This window comes from Melanostigma gelatinosum (assembly GCF_949748355.1).
Source record: "Melanostigma gelatinosum genome assembly, chromosome: 1".
Lineage (NCBI taxonomy): Eukaryota > Metazoa > Chordata > Actinopteri > Perciformes > Zoarcidae > Melanostigma > Melanostigma gelatinosum.
This window is the reverse complement of record NC_136634.1, coordinates 18,130,383-18,154,994: the sequence shown is the minus strand read 5'-3', so window position 1 is coordinate 18,154,994 and position 24,612 is coordinate 18,130,383. Positions and strand designations below refer to the sequence as shown.

At 43.0% G+C, this 24,612-nt stretch overlaps 1 protein-coding gene across 1 annotated transcript in view; it reads left to right on the top strand.

Moving 5' to 3' along the window:
* Positions 1-24,612, top strand: part of LOC306777905 (neural-cadherin-like) — a gene marked incomplete at both ends in the record, with an annotated part of 74,098 nt that overhangs the window by 23,324 nt on the left and 26,162 nt on the right. Inside the window, 15 exons of the mRNA XM_079269212.1 lie at positions 3,500-3,725; positions 4,681-4,885; positions 6,049-6,160; positions 8,499-8,748; positions 10,847-10,989; positions 12,493-12,665; positions 14,030-14,198; positions 14,765-14,935; positions 15,308-15,480; positions 18,179-18,346; positions 19,475-19,724; positions 20,245-20,372; positions 20,770-20,956; positions 22,453-22,596; positions 24,017-24,300. Of these exons, the coding sequence (XP_079125338.1) occupies positions 3,500-3,725; positions 4,681-4,885; positions 6,049-6,160; positions 8,499-8,748; positions 10,847-10,989; positions 12,493-12,665; positions 14,030-14,198; positions 14,765-14,935; positions 15,308-15,480; positions 18,179-18,346; positions 19,475-19,724; positions 20,245-20,372; positions 20,770-20,956; positions 22,453-22,596; positions 24,017-24,300 (2,783 nt within the window). The remainder of the gene's footprint in view (positions 1-3,499; positions 3,726-4,680; positions 4,886-6,048; positions 6,161-8,498; positions 8,749-10,846; positions 10,990-12,492; positions 12,666-14,029; positions 14,199-14,764; positions 14,936-15,307; positions 15,481-18,178; positions 18,347-19,474; positions 19,725-20,244; positions 20,373-20,769; positions 20,957-22,452; positions 22,597-24,016; positions 24,301-24,612) is intronic.

Genomic DNA, 24,612 nt, shown 5'->3' with positions numbered 1-24,612 from the left:
AATAGTTTCCTTTCAAAGTAGACCAAATTTCAACAAATGTATTTATTTAACCCTCTTATGCTGCGCTTAACTCTTAAGACCCCGAGAGGATAAGAGCTGGCCTTTTGATGAGCGAGGTCAGTCTGTCTGGTCCCATTTTATTTGTATTTAACAGTAAAGGAACAAGAAGATTATTTGAAAGGCGCCCTGTGGAGTTTTCTTGTGAACAAACAAAAGTTATGTTGCCGTTCAATGTATCGCACCAAAACAAACTTGTGGTCCTTGTAGTCTATAAAATGTGTTGAATGCAGTTCCCTCCTCCTAAAACATTTGCAAAGCCAATGTTTAACATTTAAAATGATACATTATTTACATCCACTTTTGCTTGCTTGCAGTCTTCTTCTACGTTGCCTTTGACGCATTTTACATTTGTTGGTGCGTTACTGCCATCAACTGTCTAACTGCAGAACAGTCAAATGTAACAAATGCACTATATACTCCTGTTTGAGTAACGTAATGAAAAAACTACAGTGCCCAGCTAAACTTTATATTTGTGAAGGTTTTAAATATAGAGAAGGTTAGCCACCAAACATTGATATGAAATTCCACAAATATTTCCATAACCTTCATTTAATCTTTTACTCGCTAAGTAAGATTTTGCAGCAGAGCCACACGGAAAAACACAGCCGGTCAAAAAATAAATAAACTACACCAAGCAAAACCCTAACAATGTTATAATTTCTTCCATATCTTTCAATTTGAACTCTTACTCCTCCAACTGAGCTCTGCTGGCAAGTTCAGTTTCAGTTCACAATAGTCACATGCTCGCCCACTGACCAATCACAGCGCACGCTGCGCCTCACTGCAGCGCTGCACCTGGAAACTGAGCTGCCCCTTAATACTGACGTAGTTGTAGGCCAGCTAGCAGGCTTCGCTATGTCAAAGAATACGCCCGACATGTCAAACTAAAGATCTGATTGGTTGAAGACGATGAGAATCAACAATATCGTCTCCATTCACTTAAACGGCACATGGATGCAGGCCTCCGTCTGCAGGCCTCTGGCTCTGTTCTTACATAGAGACACAGAGGTGAGATCTGATTGGATAAAAGCTCTTCTTAAAACAAGCTGCACTGGAAGCAGAGCAACTGAGGAAGACAGTAGCTGTGCAATGAGAAAATAAGATAATGGGGAAAAATATTTTTATAAATTATAAGACATGTCGTGTATTGATGAAAGATTATTAAATTATAAAATAGATATAGCTTTGTGATTCTGTGCAGGCCAGCAGAGAAGGCCTTGAAGGCCCTGACGGCCCACCACTAGTTGCTAGTGAGGACCAGCCTACATTCTCGTGTAGTGATGAGAGCGATATTTATCTTTCATTCAGTACACGTTTGAAGTAATGTAGAAATGTCTGAAGAATGTTAAAGGCATACTTCAATAGAGACATGGCTTGAGTAGAAGAGCTATGTGCATAGAAATTGCATCATCTGCATAGCAAGCCTTGGGAAGGTAAACAAATAGTGAATCACGGTTCTCTTTATTATGTTAAGAATATTTCAAAAATAATTTGAACATTTGGAAATAGGAGAAGTGCATTCATCATGCCCTTTAGTCCTCAAGGATAGACTGGTATACCGCAAGAAAAGGTGTTTGGTCCCCTTCTCTGTACACCACCATAGGTCCAACTGTCTGCTCTCATGGTTTCACTTACCACTGCTGTGCTGATGATACCTAGAGATATCTGTCCTCCCCTCAGCATGCCTCAGTGATACCTCAAGATGGATGAAGGAACGTCACCTTCAACTCGCTCAGACTGAACTCCTGATGATCCGACCAAGTTCTTTGGTTTAGCACAGCATAAGTATAAAGCCCAGCTCCGTTTCAGACGCCCCAACAAAGTCTGCAAGAAATCTAGGCATCGTGATCTACTGTCACATCCACTATATAACATCAGAAATATCAGACAAGCGCTGGTCCTTTCTCGTCTTGACTACTGTATAGATGTCTATGAGAAAATGACTCGACTTTTCATGTGATTTATTTCCTCAGTAAACGTTGTAAACATTGGTTTATGGTCTCATTGGCTAGTTTCAAGTATTTGTAGCTCATGAAAGTTAATTGCATTTTTGGTTGCCTCAAAATATACGTTATTCGGTTGGTAGGTGAGAGGAGGGAGCTGTAAGGAGGGAGGTGAAAGGAGGGATATGTATGGAGGGAGGTGAATGGAGGGGAGCTGTAAGGAGACAGGTGAGAGGAAGGACGAGGGAGCTGTAAGGAGGGAGCTATGAGGAGAGAGAGAAAGGAGGTGTAAGGAGGGTGCTGTGAGGAGACAGCGGAGAGGAGGTTGCTGTAAGGAGGGAGCTGGGGAGATAGGGGAGAGGGGGAGCTGTGAGGAGGGAGGTGAGAGGAGGAAGCTATAGGTAGGTGAGAGGAGGGACGAGGGAGCTGCAATTAGGGAGGAGGGAGAAGAGAGCTGTTAGGAGGGAGCTGAGGGGAAGGAAGAGAAGAAGGAGGTGACAGGAGAGAGGAGGGAGAAAGAAGCTGTAAGGAGGGAGCTTTGAGGAGGTGGGTGAGAGGAGGGAGGGGCGAGGGAGGTGAGAGGAGGGAGCTGTGAGTAGATAAAGGAGAGGGAGGAGCTGTAAGGAGGGAGGTTGGAGGAGGGAGCTTTGAGGAAGTAGATGTAAGGAGGGAGCTGTGAACAGATAGGGGAGAGGGGGTATCTGTAAGGAGGTAGAAGAGAGGAAGGAGGAGGGAGCTGTGTAGAGGGAGGCGAGAGGAGGGAGCTATGAGCATGGAGGTGAGAGGTCAGACGAAGAGGTGGGAGGCTGGGAGCTCTGAGCTCCAACAAAGTGGTTGTTGATTGTTTTCCTGTCAATCCGGTTTATGAACCTTCTCATTCGCTGCGATCTGCAAATGAGCAACGACTGCTGCTACCATCCCTTGTGTCAGGTGACACATGGAGCTGAGTGTTGAGGAAATTATTGTCACAGGCTTCTCTCAATCTTTTGTCTGTTTGATAACACCTCATTTGTACACAACTGTGGCGCCTGCCAAATGAATACATGGAAATGTAAATTCAGCTTATAGTCACTACTGAACGTCCACCATACTGCCTGAATACAAAGGAGCAATTAAAGTCCTTTTATTAAAGATGCAATCAATATCCTGATCCATTGGGTTTTGTGTAATAGTAGAGCCGTGTGTTACCTTGCCTCTACGTTGTGAGTTAGATTGTTCATTTCTATGTCCAGACTCTTAAGATGTTTTGACACATACAATAATTGCACAGAAAGATTGCATTAGAACTGCAATTTGAACATGAATCACGCCATAAGTATAATATAAGAATCCTGATGTGTTGTGAGCCTTAACTCAGCAAACCCAGCTAGACTGAATCACCTACCGGTATTTCGAATTGCCATTTGGGTAACATTTCCGAGTTAGTATTCAAGCCAGCAGTATCCGATTGGTTTGGATCCAGCTCTTGAAAATAAAGTCATTGCATTTCCCTCTAGGTGGTGACGGCTGCTTTGCAGTGGACAAGAAGACGGGCCAGGTGGTGACCACAGGGTTGGTGCTTCAGAGCGATAGAGAGTACTTGTTAAGCATTGTGGCCCTTGACGGCTTGGGCAGCCGCAGTGCCCCTGCCATGCTCTCTGTAGTGGCAGGAGCCAGAGCGCCGCAGTTCACCAACACTAGCTCCGCCATCTCCATACCAGAGAACACGCCTGAAGGACAGCCGTGAGTACTGCATGTCTTAACATTCACTCACACATACATAAGCAGGGATGATGAATTAGGGCAGCTATATACAGTATATACTGTGTGTGTATATATATATACAGTATATATGGATTTAATTGTATGTTATATCCAACATTGTGTGTCGGTATTTGGCCTTGGCCTTTTCAGTATAAATTGCAGTAATGTGATATCTTTTGATGTCTTTCCTTGTAGCTAAACAGTTATGCTGGGGCTTTTATTGACATTTGGCCTATCCCCTTGTGGTTATCGCCAAGCACTCTTTGTCGGATTCTTTATTGTTGCCTCAATAGGTATAATTGCCTGATACTGAAGAACACAATAAGGCAGAGCAATATTAAAGATTGTATTGTCAGTGTACCTTATATCTTTGAATTGCTGAAAAGTAGGGGGGATGCATGCATGAAAGCATACACTGATTCACTTACAAAAGGACAGTTTTACACCACTGTATAACACCCTTCATCTTTCACAATTGAAATTGAAAATTCATGCATAAATGTCTCCGCAAAAACAAGTCTTATGATAACGAATGCAGACATGCAGAAATACACACTCTTGTCTTACGTGTTGATTTCCAAACGCTACCTGTTAATACTCATGCTGATGAATATTCATTCGGTCACAGTGCACTCAAGCATGAATTGACATATCATCATCTCACACCATTAGGGGAACGCAAACTCTCTAAACCGTAAAAAATAAACATTGATATCTGCATAACAGCATGACGTTATTACACAGAACTGACAAGTACTGATCGACTGTAGCACATAGTCAATGGGCCATACAGTCCTTTATTTCATTACAGCTCTGTGCTGATGTAGAGGAAAAGAGGATTTCGATTTTAATCCAGCATGTACGCAGCTGAAATCGAATAATAAAGACTGTTTCTCCTTTACTTTTTTTTAAATTATTTTTCTGTGTTCTGCAGCTTCGTGGTGGTGTTTGCCATTTCCTTCCAGCAGCAGCCAATCAGCTACAGCCTGCTGATCAATCCCAGTAGCCTTTTCAGCGTCAGACAGGAGACGGGGGAGATCAGTCTGACCAGGACGCTCGACTACGAGAGTGACCAGCGACGCTACCTGCTGATGGTGCGAGCTAGCGAGGAGCCAGGCAGCCTCAGCACTGCCACAGAGGTTAGTTTATTAGAGAATGATACAGGCGTCACATACGAGTTCATGCACTCAGGTCAACTCAGCCCAAAGCTGAGGTCTACTGTGATGTATTATTATTGCGTCTGTCACACAAGCATTTACTCTAACTGCTGAAATGAACTGAAATATGCTTTCCTGCTGAGATTTGCTGCGCTGTGCTCTCTCGCTGGACTTTCTCAAAGCTCTCAGACGTTTTCCCGTTTTCACCTCAATGTTATGCGGCTGACAAGTCTGCATTAACGGCAATGATCTGATTTCAGCGCTGACCTATTGACATCACACTACTTGGCGATAACCGCAGAAGAGAAGCAGCAGAGTTTGTTTCTGTCTGCAGGAATTGCATGGCTGAGTGGTTTTTGAAATGTTAGCAAGTCAACCAAGGGCCCAAGTGATTTTTTTTCTGCAGTTTGTTTCACCCTTTTTTCTTGATGTCACAGTAAGTGCTCGTTGTTGAGAGTGTGATCTGGAGATGAACGGTGGAAAATGTAGCACACACTCTGAGGCACTTGGCATAAGAACCCATAATCCGAAAACTTAATTCGCAAACGAATAGTTCTAGATAAACTATTCATGAATTCAGGATCGTCTGAATTATTAATTCAAAAGATTTTGTTTTCCAATTATCATGTCAGGCACTCACTTCGTACCACAGATTCGGCAGGCAAAAACTCTCCCTCTGTTCAGATGCATGTTGTGGGGTAGAAGATGGAGACTGGGAAAACCTATCACAGCTATTTCAGGACTATTACTCAGCTGTCACTTCACACTTTACACATAGTGGTGACACAGGGCTTGTTGGGGGGGGGGGGGGGGGGCTAGTCGTGCTGAGGGCCTTTGTGGAGAAAACACACATGCTCAAAAACGTTCTATTTTTGACTCAGAAAAATCATGAAGTGGAAGATAAAGGATTTGTTGAACTGGCAACTTGGGGAACTATAAAATGCAATTTAGATTAAGCTTTGCGGTCAGCCTCCTGTCCAGGGAATTTCCTATGGTTGTCTCCTGGCTGTGAGGGTTATTAAAGAGAATTCTGTATTCTTCAACTCTGATTATGTCTGTTTTTTTTCTCCTCTCCTCTCCTCTCCCGATCTTCTTCGCTCTACTCCTCTCCTCTCTTTCTAAACCATCACACTGGCACTAATCAGGTTCAGGTGTTGATAACGGATGAGAACGATTGTGTCCCAGAGTTCCTCCAATCTATCTACAGTGTGGATGGAGTCCCCGAGACAGTAACCACGGCAACATCCCTGCTGCAGGGTGAGACTCCTCTCACCCCGTATTTCACATCCATCTGTTTCTGTTTGAAGTGGAGAGAGAAACTATCCAAAAACTCACTTTATCTGCAGAAAAAAAACAACAGATATATTGTGGGAGAAAGCTAACGCTGCATTTGAGACCTTGAGTCATTGTTTCAGCTGATTGACCCATAATGCTTCCATTTCTCCATACTGAAGGAAAGGAATAGATCTTTCTGATCTGTGCTCATACAGGCTCAGTAATACTGAGCTAATCTAGCTGCTACACAGACAGCAGACATTTGTTTTGATTAAGTATGTACTGTATGAATGATGGCGTGCCAATTTATCTGTTACTGCATGAGGCTACCTTATAATTATCAATTATGAGGCTGAAGGCGAATGTCTTGCCTTTGCCACTGCTCAACTTGAGCAGAGACGTTTTGTAAAAACACACACCAATGAAGAAACGTTCTGGCCGAGGGAAGATTAGAAATTGACTGTAAAATTATTTCGATTCAGTTTCTGTTTCATAATGTTCCTTACAATGTAACTTGTGCTTCTAACAAATATGCTTTGCCGCTGTGACTATCCCCTTTTTCTAGTATGCTGTTTGGAAAAAATGACACTTCTGATTGCACTCTTGAGGTTTCTGTTTTTAGATGCAGTACCTTTAATATCCCTTTATTAAGCTACAGCCTTAAATAAACAAGTACCTCAACAGGATTTAAGAATGTTCTACATTCACTTATACTTCTCTCGCAAAGTAACAGGGGCTCAAGGAAAAAATAAAGTTCAGAAAAAGTAAAGAAATGCCCCACTGTTCAGCATTTCACCATGTTGACTGTTTAGTTATTGTCAACTGTTCCTGCACCTGTGGGACTTCAGTCCCCCATGGACTAACATCGGGGATTTGTGAGAATCTCTGGCTGGGCAATTGTTTCTGGCGGATTCTCGGTGAGAAAAAAAATTGAAGTAATTTAATCTTAAATCATTCGAATGCACAGCGTGGAGCAATAGAAATTGTTAGCGATGCAGAGCCAGCAGAAGGAGAGAATGGTACCCAATACAAACCAATGCATCAACAAAAAATAAAACATCCAATACAACAGGAAGAACTCCGCAGAGGAAAGATCAAAGGGAGAGTGAGTGAAGACATGGAGTCTTCTGAAACAGCGACCTATACGGGAAAGTTAGATCATTTTGTTACGAATAGATGGCTGATGCATCATGAAAATGTGTGAGTTTCTATTTCAATAAAACTGTCCCTGACCAAAGCCCAGAATGCCCCAAACAACTCAGATCAAAGGGCCAAAAAAAACCTGAAAGAAAGAGAGAAAACAAGTAAATTTCGCAATATGCTGGACTGCACGCTCACGAATGAAATGTCAACGTTTTGAGGCACCAAGAGAGTGAACTCCCCATTACCCCGTCAGCTTGCATTCTATTGGGCAAAGAAAACAGATGAATACTTCGCAATGAGGCTATCACTTACACTTTATCCACTGAGGAGGAGAATATATAAATAATCTCGAGTTAAAAGCACTTGTGACAGTGAGGTTTAAGGGAAATTTACTGCTTTAATTCTTTAACATTTAATGAGCCTTTCACATTATACACACTATGCAAAGAGTGTATCGTAAATTGCCGGTCTTGAGCTACAACAAAACATTGAGGAAAGAATGAAGCATTGGCTGCTGGTGCTGAGGCTTGACACGGAGGAAATGAACACATGAAAAGAATATGCAACATGCAAGCGGCATGAGCTCGAGACCCTACTGTAGAGGGGCTGTGTACTGTCTGTTCTTACTTAGTTGATATTCTTTACTCTTTATTACTTTTACTCTGTATCTTGTGTGCACTGTCCACTTTGCTGCTGTGATCCCGTACATTCCCCCACTGTGGGACTAATAAAGGATTATCTTATCTTATCTTATGAAATAGTGAGTTTAAGTGAAATTCACCAAACAGCAACCTCAAAGTAGCAATGCAACCAAGGCTGTCAATGTATGTGGCTGTAATCCCATCACACATTAGAAGTATTTCTGTGTAATTACCTCACAACATAATCATTTCCAAACACTGCCTGCAGAAGAAAAAACACATCTGGCTCATTTCATGAGGTCTTTTTGCTGTTTTTATTCAGCTCATTTTTGCAAATGATGGAAGGGGCACAGTGCAGTTTGCGTGCTTGTAATTGTAGCTGTCAGAGCTTATGATCTATTACATGTTTTGCAAAGCCATAAAGAGATAATGATCACCAGAGATGTCAACATAGTCATCAGCTGATGCCATCTCATCAGCTCATTTCGATTAACTGTAAATTGATGGTCCTTGTGTGATGTCTTCCCTCCCGCCAGTGTTGGCCACGGACTGTGACTCGGGGTTAAACGCTGAGCTCACCTATTACACCCTGAGCCCGGACTTCAGCATTTCGCCCCATGGGACTGTTTTCCCAGCTGGCCGGCTGGACTACGAGAGGCCTAACCATCTGTATGAATTTGTGGTGATGGCGACGGACAGCGGGGACGAACCTCACTCTGGGACTGCCACGGTCCGTGTGAGGATGGCAAACATCAACGACGAGGCCCCTGAATTCTCCCAGCCTGTGTGAGGAGCTTTACCACTTATACAATACCTGTCCATCATTTGTCCTGTTTACAGTTTCGTCTGCCTTTCAGACAACAAATAAAAGCATGAACAAGATGTGACCAATAAGAAAAAGCTGGTATTGATGTAGCTATTGATATTAGTTGCTACTTCTTGAGGGCTCAAAACGTAGCATCTGGAAGAATATATATTGGAATAAAAAAAGTGTGAGGCCAAGACAAAGGTGCTATGAGTGGATCAATAAGCTGTTATGAAAAGTATACAGTGTATGTGTCTTTGTGAATCTTGATTCAGATAGCACAATAACTTTCTTTTCGAGGCACCTTTCACTTCATTTGTTTTGCTGTATGATTTGTTACTGTGGCCCAAAACCTAACAGCAACAATTTAGCCAAAGTTCAGCCGCAAAGATCAAAGTTTGTCACCAAGATGACAAGTTAAAAAAAACCGTTCCTGCTGCTGGCACTGCTGTATCTCTGATCCACCAGCTGATCACTGCTCATAACGTCGAAGCTCTGCTCTTTGAGCAGACACGGTTGCGCCACAGATATATAATATGTTGTTACATGAGACATCACAGACTTGCCTTCCTTCAGGCTATTCAACGCAACAATATTTGATACTGCGCGTCATGCTATGAATAGTGGCCAACTTGCATTCACTTGCGAGAGGAGAATACCAAAACATGCTCGGCGAGTAGACAGGAGACAGCCAGTCAGATGTGCAGATGAACAGAGAAGCCTGTCGGCAGTCAGACAAATTCTCTTGCCAGACCAGCAGACAGATAGTTAGGAAAGCAGGCATTTTGCCAGCTAGGGTGTGTTGGACGTTTTGTCACACTGTGGCATGCTGAGATGTAGATAAGCACTGTGAGGGCAGAAGAGGACCCGAGTGGACGAAAACAGCAAAAGAGGTGGACTGATGGACACTAGGATATTTATGAAATGTACTTTGAGTCAGACTTATTGAGATACTCCGACATGTGAGTGGACAGGCCAACGTTTCCTGGCATGACCTCTGAGTTGTCATGTGAATGAGTTATAGAGCGGATAACAGGGAGCGACGGACAGACAGAGAGCCTGTGAAAATGCAAATAGCCCGACGTGCAGGCCAGCAGATGGACAGGCGGGCTTCCTCCGTCTGAGTACGACTTCCCAGTTCAGTGAGATGAAGGGAGATACTTCAGGAAGGAAAGCCAAGGGAGTGTATATGTCTCCTCCCGGAGAACTGCGGAGAGGTGGCCTCTGAGCCGGGTCACAGATTACAGGTCACTCATGTTGCCACGGAGACTGCCGCAGCTGGCGGAGATGAATCACCCGTCAGCGTTCTTCTGTAAACCATCAATCACCTCTGACTTCTCACTACAGACACCGACACCCACCCCACAACACACATGCTTACACACACACACACACACATTAGAAGAGGATACAGCACAAAATCTCACAGAGATGAGTTCTGCTGACGAATCAACTCAAACTCTGTGAGAACGCCGCCCCTTCTTACAGTGTATCCAAATCCCCTCCATGTCTGTCAGACTACCTCCTTCCTTCCGCTCACCTCTCTTCCCTCTCACTCCCGTTTATCACTTTACCTTGTCATCTCAGTGCCAGCTGTCTTTCTTGTCACTTGCCCCTCTCTCCCCTCTGCTCCTCTGTTTTCCATTTCTTTTCATCTCCTCATCCTCCATGTCACGCAGTTCATCTCCACCCCATCGTGCTTTGTACCACAGTGGTATATCAGGTCTCCTGTGTCGCGCCGGGCATCTCGCTGCCCGGCGCGACACAGAGCAAGCAAATCACTGTTGACATTTTAAAAGGCACTGGATCAAATGTCCCACAGTGGGCCGGGTATGTGGAAGCCCCATTTGTCCAATGACTTCACCATCCCAGCAGACATCATCATTCGTCTGTAGTCTGGCCAGCTAAAAGGACAGGTTAAATCACAGTGACAAGCGAAAGCCACAACCATAAGTCTAATCAGCCTGCTGATGCTGTGGACTGTGTAAACGACTTGTACCTCCTGTCTGGTGACTGGTGACTTCCATGTGTGTGCTCTCACTTTCTTGCACTTGTAAAGCTTGAGTTCCCACTTTGCAGGTATCGAACGTTTGTATCCGAGGACGCGGGGCCCAACACCCTCGTCGCCACAGTTCTAGCCAAAGACCCAGATGGCGATGGTATAATCTACTCCATAACAGCAGGAAACGAGGAAGGAAACTTCGTCATTGACAGCCAGAAAGGTGAATTTTTCCAACGAGGCTTCACATTTTTGCAGCTCTCCTTCTAATTGACAGGCTTTCCATCAAACCACACATTCAATTTCCTCTAATACATTCCTGCTACAGCGGTGGGCAATGAACGCCCTGTACTTTTAAAGTCAATGTGGAAATATATTGAAAGTTGATATTAAAAGCTGTAATTTCAATATGAATGCCTTTCCTTTCTGTGATTGGAGACTTAAATATAAAGGATGACATTTTTGCGTATACAGAGAGGAATGTTTCTGAGCTTTCTAGCATTGGTGACTGCACAGTTTATCTTTTTTATTTACCCTTTGATCCGAAACCAGTGGCAATCACTGTGACATTTGTCACCCAACCCTTTCAATTCAATTTCACAACAACTGCTCTATCATAGCTGACAATCTTCAGGCTGCGCTCTGTCAGCTCCTCTTTCTTTTGTGTCATCTTTTCATATTCCTCTCCACCCTTTCTGTGTATCCTCAGAGATAGAAAATGCTACGGCTGATATCCTTTGGGTGCAGGAAAACCACTATACTCCTTCCAATACTCCACATACCGTATATATGCGAAGAGTGCTGGCTCATTGAATAGCCGCTACGTGCTCATGTTGCATTTGTAAACAAGGTTGACATTTAAGCCGGGGGAATTACCGTGTACATCCCACACTTCGCTTATTTTAACGGAGTGGTGCAGTGCTGTCAACGTCACGCGCTGTCATTAGGAGCTAGGCCCCCTCTCTGCTCTGTGGGCAGCCAGGATCACAAGTAAATTGGGAGAGAAGGAAGCCAGGCACTCGCATCTGTGTCTCAGCACGACGTGTTGTCTTTAATCAAGAAAGAGATGAATAGAAACGCAGCGAGAGAATAAAAAAATCTCCCGATGCTCTCACTTCAATGAGTCCCCCCCCCCCCGCACATCACAGGCTGCTTGTTCGTCCTGCAACCTCTGATGTTTTTGTATTACTGTTGATGAGAAAGATGTTGACTCAGATGCAGTATTCTTTTATCCCACCTGTTATCTTGACTTTGACATGAAAGCAGACAGGTGGGGGGGGGGGGGGGGGGGGGATAGCTAATAGGCTTCTGCTGAGCCTGGTTAACTTCTAACCCAAGTCACTTACAACTTTATGTTTTTGCTCACCTGCGTGAGCTGGATGGGCATCTTTAGGGGAGAGCATGCAATTATTAGATTAGCAATGTGACGAAATCACCACTGTGAAATTGGGTTTTTGGATTTAGTCTGCCGATCAGATTTTTACCTTTTTGTGGACTTCTGATGTGAATTTTTCCACCAGTCGCTATCTCGCCCCCGACTTGTAGAACAACAACATTGCAGTCCGCTCTTTGTGCTGTGTTTTTTTATTGATAGCACATTCCTCACCATGCAAGGCCACAGTGGCAATAACATCCTGCTTAATGACCAATGGAATGCTTGTGCTTAATGTGTAAGGAGGGACCATGTTTTACAATGTGTAATTGAATGGGCCTGTGGTCTTTGTAGGGTTGATTCGTCTCCGCTCCACTCCCCTGCCCAAGCTTCAAGGCCTGGAGTACGTCCTGAATGTAACGGCCACAGATGACAACGCATCAGGCGGCCCACACCCTCTCGTCTCCACCGCGCGAATCATCGTTGGAGTTGACGACGTCAACAACAACAAACCTGTATTTGAGGAGGTGAGGATTTTTGTTTAAAAGGGAGGTTAGTGCAAAGTCAGCACGAGGTTGAAAAAATACCTGAATTTCCCTTTAATTCATTTTCAGTTTGTTTTAAGGGTATTTTTGGAACGTTTTTTTTTGGAAATACAGGTCTTTGCTTTCTTGCTGAGAGTGAAATGGTAAGATTGCCTACCATAAAGACCGGAGACATGAGCGAGCTTGGCTCTGTCTAAAGGTGACAAAACAAACAACAAACGAACAATTCCTTTACAGCATTGTTTTTGTTGCTGTTGTTGTTGTTGATGTCAACCTGAAGCCTTCTAATAAAATAGCTGACAGTCAGTTGTTTTGCCTCAATTCAAAGAATATGCCTTCACAATATTGCTCCATTCTTCTCTTGTCTGCCTGTGTGTCTCATCCTCGCGGTGCACTTCAGTTATTTCTCTGTCGATCACTCCTTCCGCCCTCTCCTCATCCCACTCTCCAGCTTTCTTTTTTTTTTGCCCCGGCGTTCTCATTTCCCTGGCCTCCGTCTCTCTTCGCTCTGTTTTCCCAGGAGTTCTGATTAGCCCGCACAGCCACTCTATCTTTAGGCGCTCCATTGGGATTTCAATTAATTTGTGAAAAAACGTGCAATATCATCACAATATACTTTACCTGTTTAATTAACTTACTCCTTAATTAGGAATGACTTGAACTTCGGCAGAAGACTGACTCTCCTGAGGTCTTTCGGGTGGGCTGGAAGTCTTGGCAACTTGATGTGTTTTAAATATTAAGTTACGCCTCAGAATCCATCTGGGCAGGAATGACCTTATGTTTGATATTATGTGATTATTACGAACAGCTACCTACAGGCCACACTGTCTGTGCCATCACGTCCCATGAACCCTTGCATTATTCTTTTTTATATCGCTCGCTCACATCCTTTGATCCATCTCCCTCCCTCTGCTTCACTCAAGCTCCTCCTCGCCTATTGTTTTTCATTTTTCATGGTCATTCTGTTGAAAGAGTAGCTAGCATTCACATATGATTTCAAAAGAGAACGACTCCAGAGAGCAGCTCTTTATCTGGGGCATATGTTCATGAGGGGAATGGATTGAATCCCTGGTTCAGACAAAGCTGTTCACTGCTGGCTCTTCAAAATAAATCAGCTCAAGTGCTTTTATTTCCTTAGATGTGGGCTATTGTATCGATAACATCCATATTGTTTTTCATGCACAGTACATCCCTATGTGTGCGTAGTGACCTTCTACTTAATGAGTTTATTTTTCTTTGATCCCTGTATTCTCATTTATGCATAATATCATCTGCTATTCTCATATATGAGAATTTGTTTTGTGTCTCTCCTTCTTTCTCTCCTCCTCCCTCTCTCTCTATCTCAGTGCCAGCAATACCGTGAGCAGGCTTCAGTGCTGGAGAACCAGCCAACGGGGACATTTGTGTTGCAAGTGCATGCGGTGGATGCAGATGAGGGAGCAAATGGAAAAGTCAAATATGGCTTAATGCACCGAGACAGCACCATGCCTGCCTTCAGAATTCATCCAGACACAGGTAGAGCGGTCACGGATTGTCTGGGCTGAAACAGGTCTTAATTAGGGCACTGAGTTCACTGTAGATGGGCAGTGCTGCATGTTTAATGGTAATTGACATCTCTAATGCAACGTTCCAGTAGAGGAAATGTTTGTATAATTCCAGTTGCTATTCCAAAGAATGAGTCAAATGCCAAAACCTGTCTGTCGATGATCATTTGGTTTCATCTGGTCGAGCATGGTGTTATAAAAATGACTCTACACATAATGAAAGGAAAGCTGTTCTGAAGTCCCAACACGTTATTCTGCCGTTCTCTCTTCTGTTCTATTTTCTTCATCTCAAGATTGAATAACAAAGTCACTGCACTTGAAAGGGATGCTCGCCTTGCTCAGAGAAAAGTGCAATTGTTTACTTGTTTTCTTGATTCATGTGCGGATGGTTAGATTTATAGATAAGACGCATGGATGGTAAGATTGATGGATGGATGGATGCATCCACTGATCGGTGAATTGGAGAATTTTTCAATGGGTGGATGAATTGAAATGCATTCATGTGTGTTTGGCGGGGGTTTTGTTCCGTATTCACAGGAGCGATTGTGACAGCCAGACGGTTCGACAGGGAGCGGCAGAGAGAGTATTCAATTACAGTAACGGCCACTGATTGGGCGGAGGAGCCGCTCATCGGCATCTGTCAGCTCACTGTCCAAATACTGGACCAGAATGATAACAGCCCCAAGTTTGAGAATTTGCGCTATGAGTGTAAGTGATGAAAACAATATGCATGCTGGTACAACTGTAAGAAAAAAGAAATCAATATTGTTCGAGCTGCATAACAAGCACCTTAAAAACGCTGAGGTAAAGAGAATGAGCTTAATTGAGGATGTGTTTTAGAGTGTGGATGCAGTAAATAAGCCTCCACATTGGGTATTATTTATGAGGGGGGGAGGGGGGAAATACCATTCCATCTCTGTGTAAAAATTGGAAATATACAAAAAAAAACTTGATAAAAACCTAAATTAGTTTTACATAATAACCAGGTCCCAACGTTGCAACCACAAAGCCTCATGCTTGACCTTTGCCAAAAGCCTTGTACGTTTCTACTCTCGTTCACATTATTTCTATCCCCTGCAGACTTTCTGAGAGAAGACACTTTGGTCGGTACCAGTTTCCTTCGCGTGGCAGCTCACGATGACGACTTTGGAACTAATGCAGCTGTCACTTACTCCATGTCCCTGGAGCAGCCTGAGTACCTGCGGGTCAACCCTGTCACTGGATGGGTCTATGTTAACCAACCCATATCACAGGTCAGTCAGCAGTTATTAGCAGGCTCTCTGTCAGCCAGCAGACACACACACACACACACACACACGCACGCACACACACACACACACACACACACACACACACACACACACACACACACACACACACACACACAGTCTGTATCACATGGCGGCCTGAGGGTCTGTGTCAACAGAGTTAATGAATAAGCCACATCCAAGTGCCTCTTTCTGCTACTCCCAATCTGGGTGTATGTGTACTCCCAGAAGTGATGCATGTGGAAAGACCCCAGAGAAAGAAGATGGAGCGAGACGAATTCAAGCTCAACAAATTATTACAAATAGGTTTTACCAACTGGGGATTCCTGTGTTTATACTTAATGACTACCGGTAGTTCGGTCTATTTCACTACTATTGTTATTAAACACTCGCCTTTACTGTAAATGTGCATATAAATCCTCAAACCTGTAGAAGTAGCTGTCAAAAAAAACAAAAACATGCTGATTTTAAGTGAAGGGCACAGGTTTTTAAGAAGCTAATTATTACAAAGCAAGACTGGTTGTCCATCTTAAATACTCTGGCTTTGATATAAGAGATTCAAGGCCTTTCAGTTCATCATCTGAGGCTTTGATGAGGAGACTGGCGGCCTGCAGCAGCTCGAGACGAGTCGTGTATTTTGAGAGAATTAACTGTAACTATTTGGAGGCTGGAAGATTTAAAGCGCAGGATGAAGTTAAAAGGTGAATTATTTCAGCTATATACATGAAACATGAAAACTAGCTATGAAGATTCGCGAGTTGTCCTTTACTGGTGAATGTTTTTTAACTAATTGATGTACTGCAAGTGGTATACCGTGTCAGTGATGTTGCACTTTTTTGTTTTAGATTTCTGATCGGCGTGTTGTAGACTTTGCTGTTTTCTAGCCTATCAGCGCTCTTCTTCCTGTTCTCCTCTTTCACTTATTCAAAAGTCGTTCTTTGGCTAGAAACTTGCAAAAGCACGATAGAGCCTCGACCATTTTTTAACATGCTTGTTAGTGCAGTGGTGTTAGAAGTTTCTGGAAATCTTGCCGCTGACTTCATGCAAAATTAAAAGTGTTAAGCTCAAAACCTCGCTGAACAAAGCTGTTGCATATTTAAAAGTGGTTTCGGAAGTTGTCTGAATCATCCCGCAATCTTTTTCGCTGTAACTCAGATTGTAAAAGCAGTTCATTAAATGTTAAATGTCTCAGCTGATCTGATACATTGTTCTCTTTTGATTTGGTCATCACAGTTTCTGATTACAGTGAATAAGTATTAAGGCCATTCACACCACTCTTCAGAGTAAAGTGTGAAGCGCTGTTCCCAATCCACTTTAGCGGAATATGAAGGAGACAGGGTTTTGAACTAGTGATTATTCTCATGTCCTGAGACAGTATAGCCAGAGCCAGCCTCTCCATGCCGTACAGTGCAGCTCCACAGACAATGAAGTGGAGAAGATGGAAAAGGTTGCTGTGACCGTATCCTGAATATTTCCTGGATAATATCTGCTGCATATCTGACACTATTACTGCAAATTGAATTTTAGACCTCTGTTGGACGTCACCACAAACTCAGTCAGTCATTCATTTGTTGTAAACGCAGCAGCTGCTGGGTCCACGTTGGACATCACAGAAAGCTTTGGAAAAGAGTTGTACTTATTCACGAATAATAATTGGATGGTCCCAGAAATAGATAAAGAAATTTCTACAGTTAAGAGAGATTTATTTTTATCTGGAACACAATAATAGAGTCGCTATGCCACGATTTGCATTGATAGAATAATGCCACTGGTGGCTGAAACGTTACATATTAATAACTGAATTCTTATACAAGCAATTTTCCATGAACAAAGTGGTATGCATGATTTGCATTATCTTTGACTGTGAGTAGTTACATTTCCTTGTGTGGGCAAAAAGAGGCCCTTTAGTGGATCTTTATAGTGGTTCTTTTCTTCACTCTGGTGTGAGTGTAATGTTGATGTTACCCATTGTCTAATTTTGATGAACAGAATAAAATACTCCAATGACCTCTTAAGGATTTATTTTTTGCTTTCCCTGCAGTGTCCACTGTGATGAAATACAGTTCCTCAGTCAAATGTACTCCCTTATGTCCTAGCGGTTCAATTATAGCAGAACTAGAAAAGTAGAAGATCTTTTTGTGCAACCTGAATTTTAGCTTTAATGCATTTTTGTAAGACTCACACTGCTGCCTCTGTTGTTCTTAAGCTAATGAAATGATTTCCTAAATGGAGTTTATGCAACAAGTACAGGCAGGAGCTTGAAGTCATTACTGCCCATCAGCTGATGGTGAGCTGATCACTCTGAGCGTCAGCTATACACTTATTCACATTACAGAGAGGTCTATTTAAACACCCCGCTCCGCACCGTTAGTGGTTATTGCTGTCTGTAGTTTCCCACAAACCACTGGTGCAGAGCACGCTGAAGACACAACTATGTTACTCAGATCTAAGAGATATTTGTGAATTGTATTACTTCATTTCACTCTGCTTTGTTATATTTTACACATCTATTGTGTTGTCATAGCATGTAGTTAAGCAGGGTCAGTCAGTTGTGTTAATCATACTTAGAGCTGGGGCTCGTTTGATCGTTCATCAAATAGTTTCTCATTAATAATGTGTAAATCAGCTAATTGTTTCAGTTGTAAATGTCATGATGCTACTTTTACTGACTCAACTTTTGCAGAGAACGTATATCACGCGGGACATCATAGCGACCGACGGGGGGGAACGAAACACTTCTGTGGAGCTGGCGGTCACCATCACCAACGTGAAGAACCAGCCTCCACAGTGGGAGGAGGAGAGCTACAGCGTCGTCATCCCCGAGAACGCCGCCAGGGACACACCACTAGTGGTACGTGTAACTTTGATCCAAAGCATACTGTATACTAACTGCACATATGATGTCTAGCTGGTCTCTTGATCTTTGCCATTTTGAGTTGCTGTAATTGAACCAGCTGAATGCTTGTTTGCTTACCCCCCCCTGGATTAGTGCACAGGCTGAGTGTTATTCAGACACTGTTCTCATTGTGCTCAAAATACACCTTTGAAAGCTTGTCAGTGCACTGCAAAAATCTGAAAACGTGTCTTAGTTTGATGCTTTTGGAGAAAGCTGACATTGGATTGCATGTGCTCAGCAAGTTTCATGAGTCCAGGCTTATTCAATTAATTCAAAATGTCTCATTTGATTTGAGGAATAAATAGCTGTCAGTCTGGAGAGCGAACAAATCCCTTTCACCTCCAGATAAGAGGTTATTTCAGGGCTCAGACAAAAAGCTTTGACTCTCATCCTACTCTGTTTCTTAACAGATTATCAATTATTGCAATAATTCTAATACATTTTTGACACAAGTGATGCTTCTTTAATACTACAAACCACAAATGCGGTCTGACCTATCATGCCCGGACGTTAATTACGGAGCTATAGCCGGCAGTCAGTTAGCATAACTCAGCATAAAGACTGGAAGCAGGGAGAAACAGCTCATCTGGCTCCGTCCAAACCTTTCAAATATGGCTACCAGCAGCTCTAGAGCTCACAAATAGCGCGTTGTTTGTTATGCCAGTCTGTTTTGCCCTCTTTCCAGTCTTTATGCTAAGCTAAGCTAAGCTGATATGCCTCCCTGCTTTAGCCTTACTGAGCCGCAGAGACATGAGCGTGAACATGAGCTAAGCTGACTGTTCTCCTGGCATCTCATGGTGCGGTAGTTATCTTCTCATCTCACTTTCAGCAAGAAAGCAAATGAGCGAATTTCCCCAAAATGTTGAAGTAATCCTTTACTGTCCACCTATGACGTCATTCGGGTTTAGTCAGTCAGCCACATGGGTTTACACTGGGAAACAGATTCACTGAAGGAGTGGACCAAGAGCAGCTCAGGGTTGTTTTCTGCTTTTTTTTGTTTGCGTCGGTCTTCCAAAACTCTAACGAACTGAATCCAGGCTTTTAGCCAAGCAAAAGCATGATCTAACTCCTCATCCTATTCAGACCATCAAGGCGACCTCTCAGCTGGGTGATCCGAGGGTGACATATAACCTGGAGGATGGCTTGGTCCCCGAAACCAATATGCCAGTTCGTTTCTACCTCTCACCCAACCGCGAAGACAGCTCTGCGTCCATTCTGGTGTCCGAGCCGCTGGACTACGAGACCACACCCGTCTTCTCTCTCCGGGTTCGAGCACAGAACGTGGCCGCGGTGCCTCTTGCAGCTTTCACTACAGTTTATGTCAATGTTACAGGTCAGTTTTATTATATATATATTTAGCATGGAATTTAGTGCAGCGAGGGATAATTACCTGCTGGTTTATTAAATTAATTGTCAAAATGCCATCTAATGACAGTATCATAGGGTTGAAAATGTAATGATACAAATATAATAGCAAGATGATTCTAAATATATATATAACACATTTATATGAGGCTTTGTTTGTTCTTCTTTTGCAATATATGTCAAACACAAAACTGATTTATATGTCTGAGCTATGACATCAAATAGCAAAAGGATCATTTGATTATCTTTTAGCTGTTAAGTATCATGTTGAGTTCATTTGCAGGTGAAGTAGTCCAACATCCAGAATGTTTAAGGCAGCAGCTTCAAAACACAGTGTTGCTCTCATGTTTTTTTCTTCAGAAAATCAAACCTTTAAATCTTTAATGGCTGCATTTACAGGGGCTACAGCTTTGAATATTTATTCCCTATTTGCGATCTGGAAATAAACACATTGTCAATTTGCTGCCAAATCTCTCTTCTCTCCTCAGATGTCAATGACAATGTGCCGTTTTTCACATCCTCCATCTACGAGGCCTCAGTAACAGAAGGAGCCCAGATAGGGACTTTGGTTCTCCAAGTGTCTGCCCATGACAAAGACTTGGGTCTCAATGGAGAGGTTTGTGGTTATCTATTATTGGTCTTCGTGTTGTGCGGGTATAAAACAATGAAGAGATTTTCAACCACCTATAGACGATACTTTTCTTCGCTAAAACATCCATGTTACGCTAGAAGGAGTTAATAACATCACACCAGTGCGGAAGCTTTTATTCCAGAGTTGTCGAGGTGGTATTGGACACTGTGCCATCACAGGTGAGTGACTGACCTGTGTGACAACATAGGTGGGGTAGAGAGTATCGATCTAATTTTGTCTGGAATGAAAAGACAGTCTCTGGGAATATGATAGAGACCTCCTGACATTTAACAGCTACGAAGCCTTTAATTGCGGCTATTTCTGCAGGTTATTGCTTGAAAGAATACTGTGCCTTAACTTTCAAATGACCTGCGCTCCACAGATAACTTACTCTCTGCTGAGTGACAGCAGTGGCGACCACCATTTGTTCCGCATAGCCCCAAAACTTGGCATCATCTACACGGAAGCTGTGTTTGATCGTGAGGCCCGGAGCTCCTATTTGCTGGAAGTTCAGTCAGAAGATGGCCAGGAATCGGCGCGACCTGGCAAGAACAAACAGCCCAACTCAGGTTAGAAATGATGATCTGATTCATTAATCTAGCATAAAACTGCTCATGCTTTGTGTCATTAAAGGAACAGGTTGACATTTTGGGAAGTACACTCACTGGGAGATGATGTACACACATATCTGTATGCTTAGCACAGACACACAGAAACAGCTTTCCTAAGATGACAAACTATTCCGTATAGACAATTCGAAGCCCATTTTAGAGTGATTTGTATGCCAATAATAAGGCAGTGACAGTTACTTCAGATTTAATGTATCCCCATCTTTTTCAGTCATACAAATTGTTGTTTTTCATTGTATTTATATTCTAGGCATGATGTGAGTTGACAGAGTTAACTCTGCCTGGTGCAATGGCCCATTCATAAATAGCAGCGATGTTCTAGGCCTACGGGGCAATACTGAAAACGTCATTCTCAGTGTTGCGTCCTCTGTGTTTTAAACAGACCGCATTGGCATGATTCATTCATTTACACCTCGGGATTGGCTTTGGAAAGTGGATCTTAATTTGATTTAGTCCACTGCCATGACCAGACAGCCGCTCTCTCTTCCATGTGAAAATAGATTGATAATAGAGTTTAATAATAGAGTTTTCTTGGCACTGTTTTTTGTAACAACCCCTTTTTTTTTTAATCCAGTTTTTTAAATTTTCATTGGTCAAAGTTTGTTTATGTTCCCTTCGTGACTCTTTCGCAGTCATGAAACCTGTATCTCGAGCGACGTTGTTATTCAGAAGTGGTTCTTTTGCAAATGTTTGCGAAGGCGGAATTAGAGGTAAAGGGTGATGTTTCGAAGCAGTAAAGCCTTCTCTTCAGAGTTGCAAGGGCTGCTTAGCATTTGCAATGAGCCTTATGTGTCGTCACATAAGGCTCATCATCTCCTCTGCAAACATTACCTGTCTCGCTGCGTCACCTCTGGGATACACCAAGAGGAGGAGGGAAATGTAAAAACAAGCCGAGAAAATAGAGCCATTCTCCACCACCGTCATCTCGTACTGCAGCAGCTCCAAATTAACATGTCACCCATGTATACTTTGAGCAGATAGTTTACTCTTTCTAACTGAAGAAATAAACAACGTAATGAGGAGGGCACCGATAAGACACAAACACTTGTCATCTTATAAATATTTAATCTTCCCAGGAGAGAGATTCTTTATCTACTCTCTGTAACAAAAAAAAAGTAGCTTGTTGAAGAGGTTTAGCCCCATTACTGTTATTCTTTCTGTTTAAAACAGATACCCCAATAAAACAATGTACTCTTGACAAAATGAATAATTCATGTAATTTACAGCACATATTTACGACTAATCTTCTTTCTGATTTCCGTGTCAATGAGGCACTTTGCGTTCGGTTAAAGTGCTTCTTCCCCACTAAACAGTGACAATAAATTGTAGAATCAATAAACACATGGAGGGAAGATACAAACATACCGTGTTTGGCCAAGTGTGTGTGTGTGTGTGTCTGTGTCGCTTAATCTTCTGCCATTCTGTCATTCTTGCAGACACGGCGTATGTGAGGGTTTTCATCAGCGACGTCAACGACAACAAACCGGCCTTTGCTCAGCGACTGTATGAAGTCGGTGTCGACGAGAATGCAGATGTGGGCCTGGCTGTTGTCACCGTTAGTGCTGATGACGAGGATGAAGGTATGCTTGATGAGGCAGCAGACTGAAGAGGTCCCAGTGAGATTTCACCGGTGCCACTTCCTAGAATTAAAGGTTAAAGAAGCCAGCCAGCCAGAACCGTTATAAATGTTTTTGTGCAGCACCTCAAAGAAGTTTCTAGATTGCACTTTCTTTATTTCTCTCTCACCCTTGAAATAACAGTAAGCTACCGTAAGTGTTTTTGGCAGTCTGTCAGTCAATTTTCCAGCGGGGAGTTGTGTGCCAAGTACGCACCTTTGTGCAAAATGGCCTGCATTCGTAGCAGAAAGCAGAAAGTGACCCTTTGGGCAATCTTTCCCAATCCAGCCTGAGCGCTGATGAAATCATGCCGTGTGCTAGATTTAGCGGTAGTCAATTGAGTGCTTGGTAATGCACTGTTGCACATATGTTCCAAAAAGAGTGACACGCTCCCACACAGTAGGTGGGTGGGATTTAACAAATAAAGCAGTTGCTCATCCTCCGTACAGCAGTCGCCTAAGATCCCTTTATCAGGCATGTTTAGGTCCATCAATCAAGTATTTATGGTGAGCGGGGGCCGCAGCTTAGACTGGGCTGCAGCACTAATGATGAATAGCTGTAGAATAACACCAACCCCCAACATAAAAGTTGCAATACTGTTGCACTTGCGTCTTAGAGGCTACGCTCAATCTGTCTTGTTTAAAAAACCAACACCCTGGGCTTGACTGCTGTAAGCCTGCCACATCCCTGTGGGAGGCAGGGAGCATTTTGTCAGCTGGGGTTGTGTTAATAGTACAGATTAGCGTATTTACATGGGATTTTAGCTACTTTAAACCAACAGGATGATTGAAAACGAAGACTGTTCATTCGAGGAGATTATCTTATCTATTCGAATGTTAAACTGGTAGACTGGATGGTCTCCATGGACACAGTAGATAAGTTCAGATATTGACTTCCTCTTCACTAAACTGCACATCCCCCCCCCTCACCCTTTCTCGGGCCTCAAAATCATTCCCAAAAGACCCTATCAAAGTGCATTACAGTACAGTGCTTCTTACTCTCATGCTCCCTTTTACTTTTTCCAGCAGTCTTTTTTTAATTGGTATCTGATTAAAGCCGAGGAGACGAGGTACAACTCTACCATTTAATTAAGTAATCAAAACAAGAAAGGGATACATGGAAACCTACTAATGCTTAGGTCTTGGAGGAAATGAGGTGTTATACTCTTGTGGTTACGCAGTTCTGTTATTGCTAGAATGATAGTGCTTCCGCTTAAAAAGTAACAGGACAATACTGAATTATTCAGCAGCAACCTACAGTAAAGTCTATTACCTTCTTAAAATGTTGCTGCACTTACGTTTAACCTTTGGATTTCAGTTACCTTATAAGATGGTTTATTTGCAGAATCACATCCCAGTCGTGCGTTTTGTAATTCCTGCCACAGGAGCCAATGCCAAGCTGCGCTACCAGATAACATCTGGCAACAAAGGTGGAGTTTTTGACATCGAGCCAGAGGTGGGGGCAATCTTCATTGCGCAACCACTGGACTATGAGCAGCAGAAGAGATACAAGCTACTCGTCCTCGCCTCCGACGGGAAGTGGGAAGACTATGCGGCCGTGGTGGTTACTGTGGTGAACAAGAACGACGAGAAACCCGTGTTCTCCATGAACGAGTATTATGGATCTATCACAGAGGAGCTTGATGGCTCCCCTGTATTTGTACTACAGGTGAGCGGCTGAGATGATTACTGCTGAGAGGTTTTACGCTGCAGTTTCTTGTTCTTTAATTACCGTCATCAATAGATCTGTAATTATCTTGACAGCTTCTCAAAGTGTGGCTGTATGTGGCAGCTGAGTATTGCCTACAATTGATTCATGTTATTTCAGTGTATCTACTGTACGTATTTTAGCGTTTATACACGACTGCATTTTGAAAAATGAGAGACTTTTCATTCCACTAAGTTGCAAGACACATGCCTGATCACAGCCCATTGCTTTAATTTAGGTGGTCAGGAAAAAAGTGCAAACACTTAAATTGGC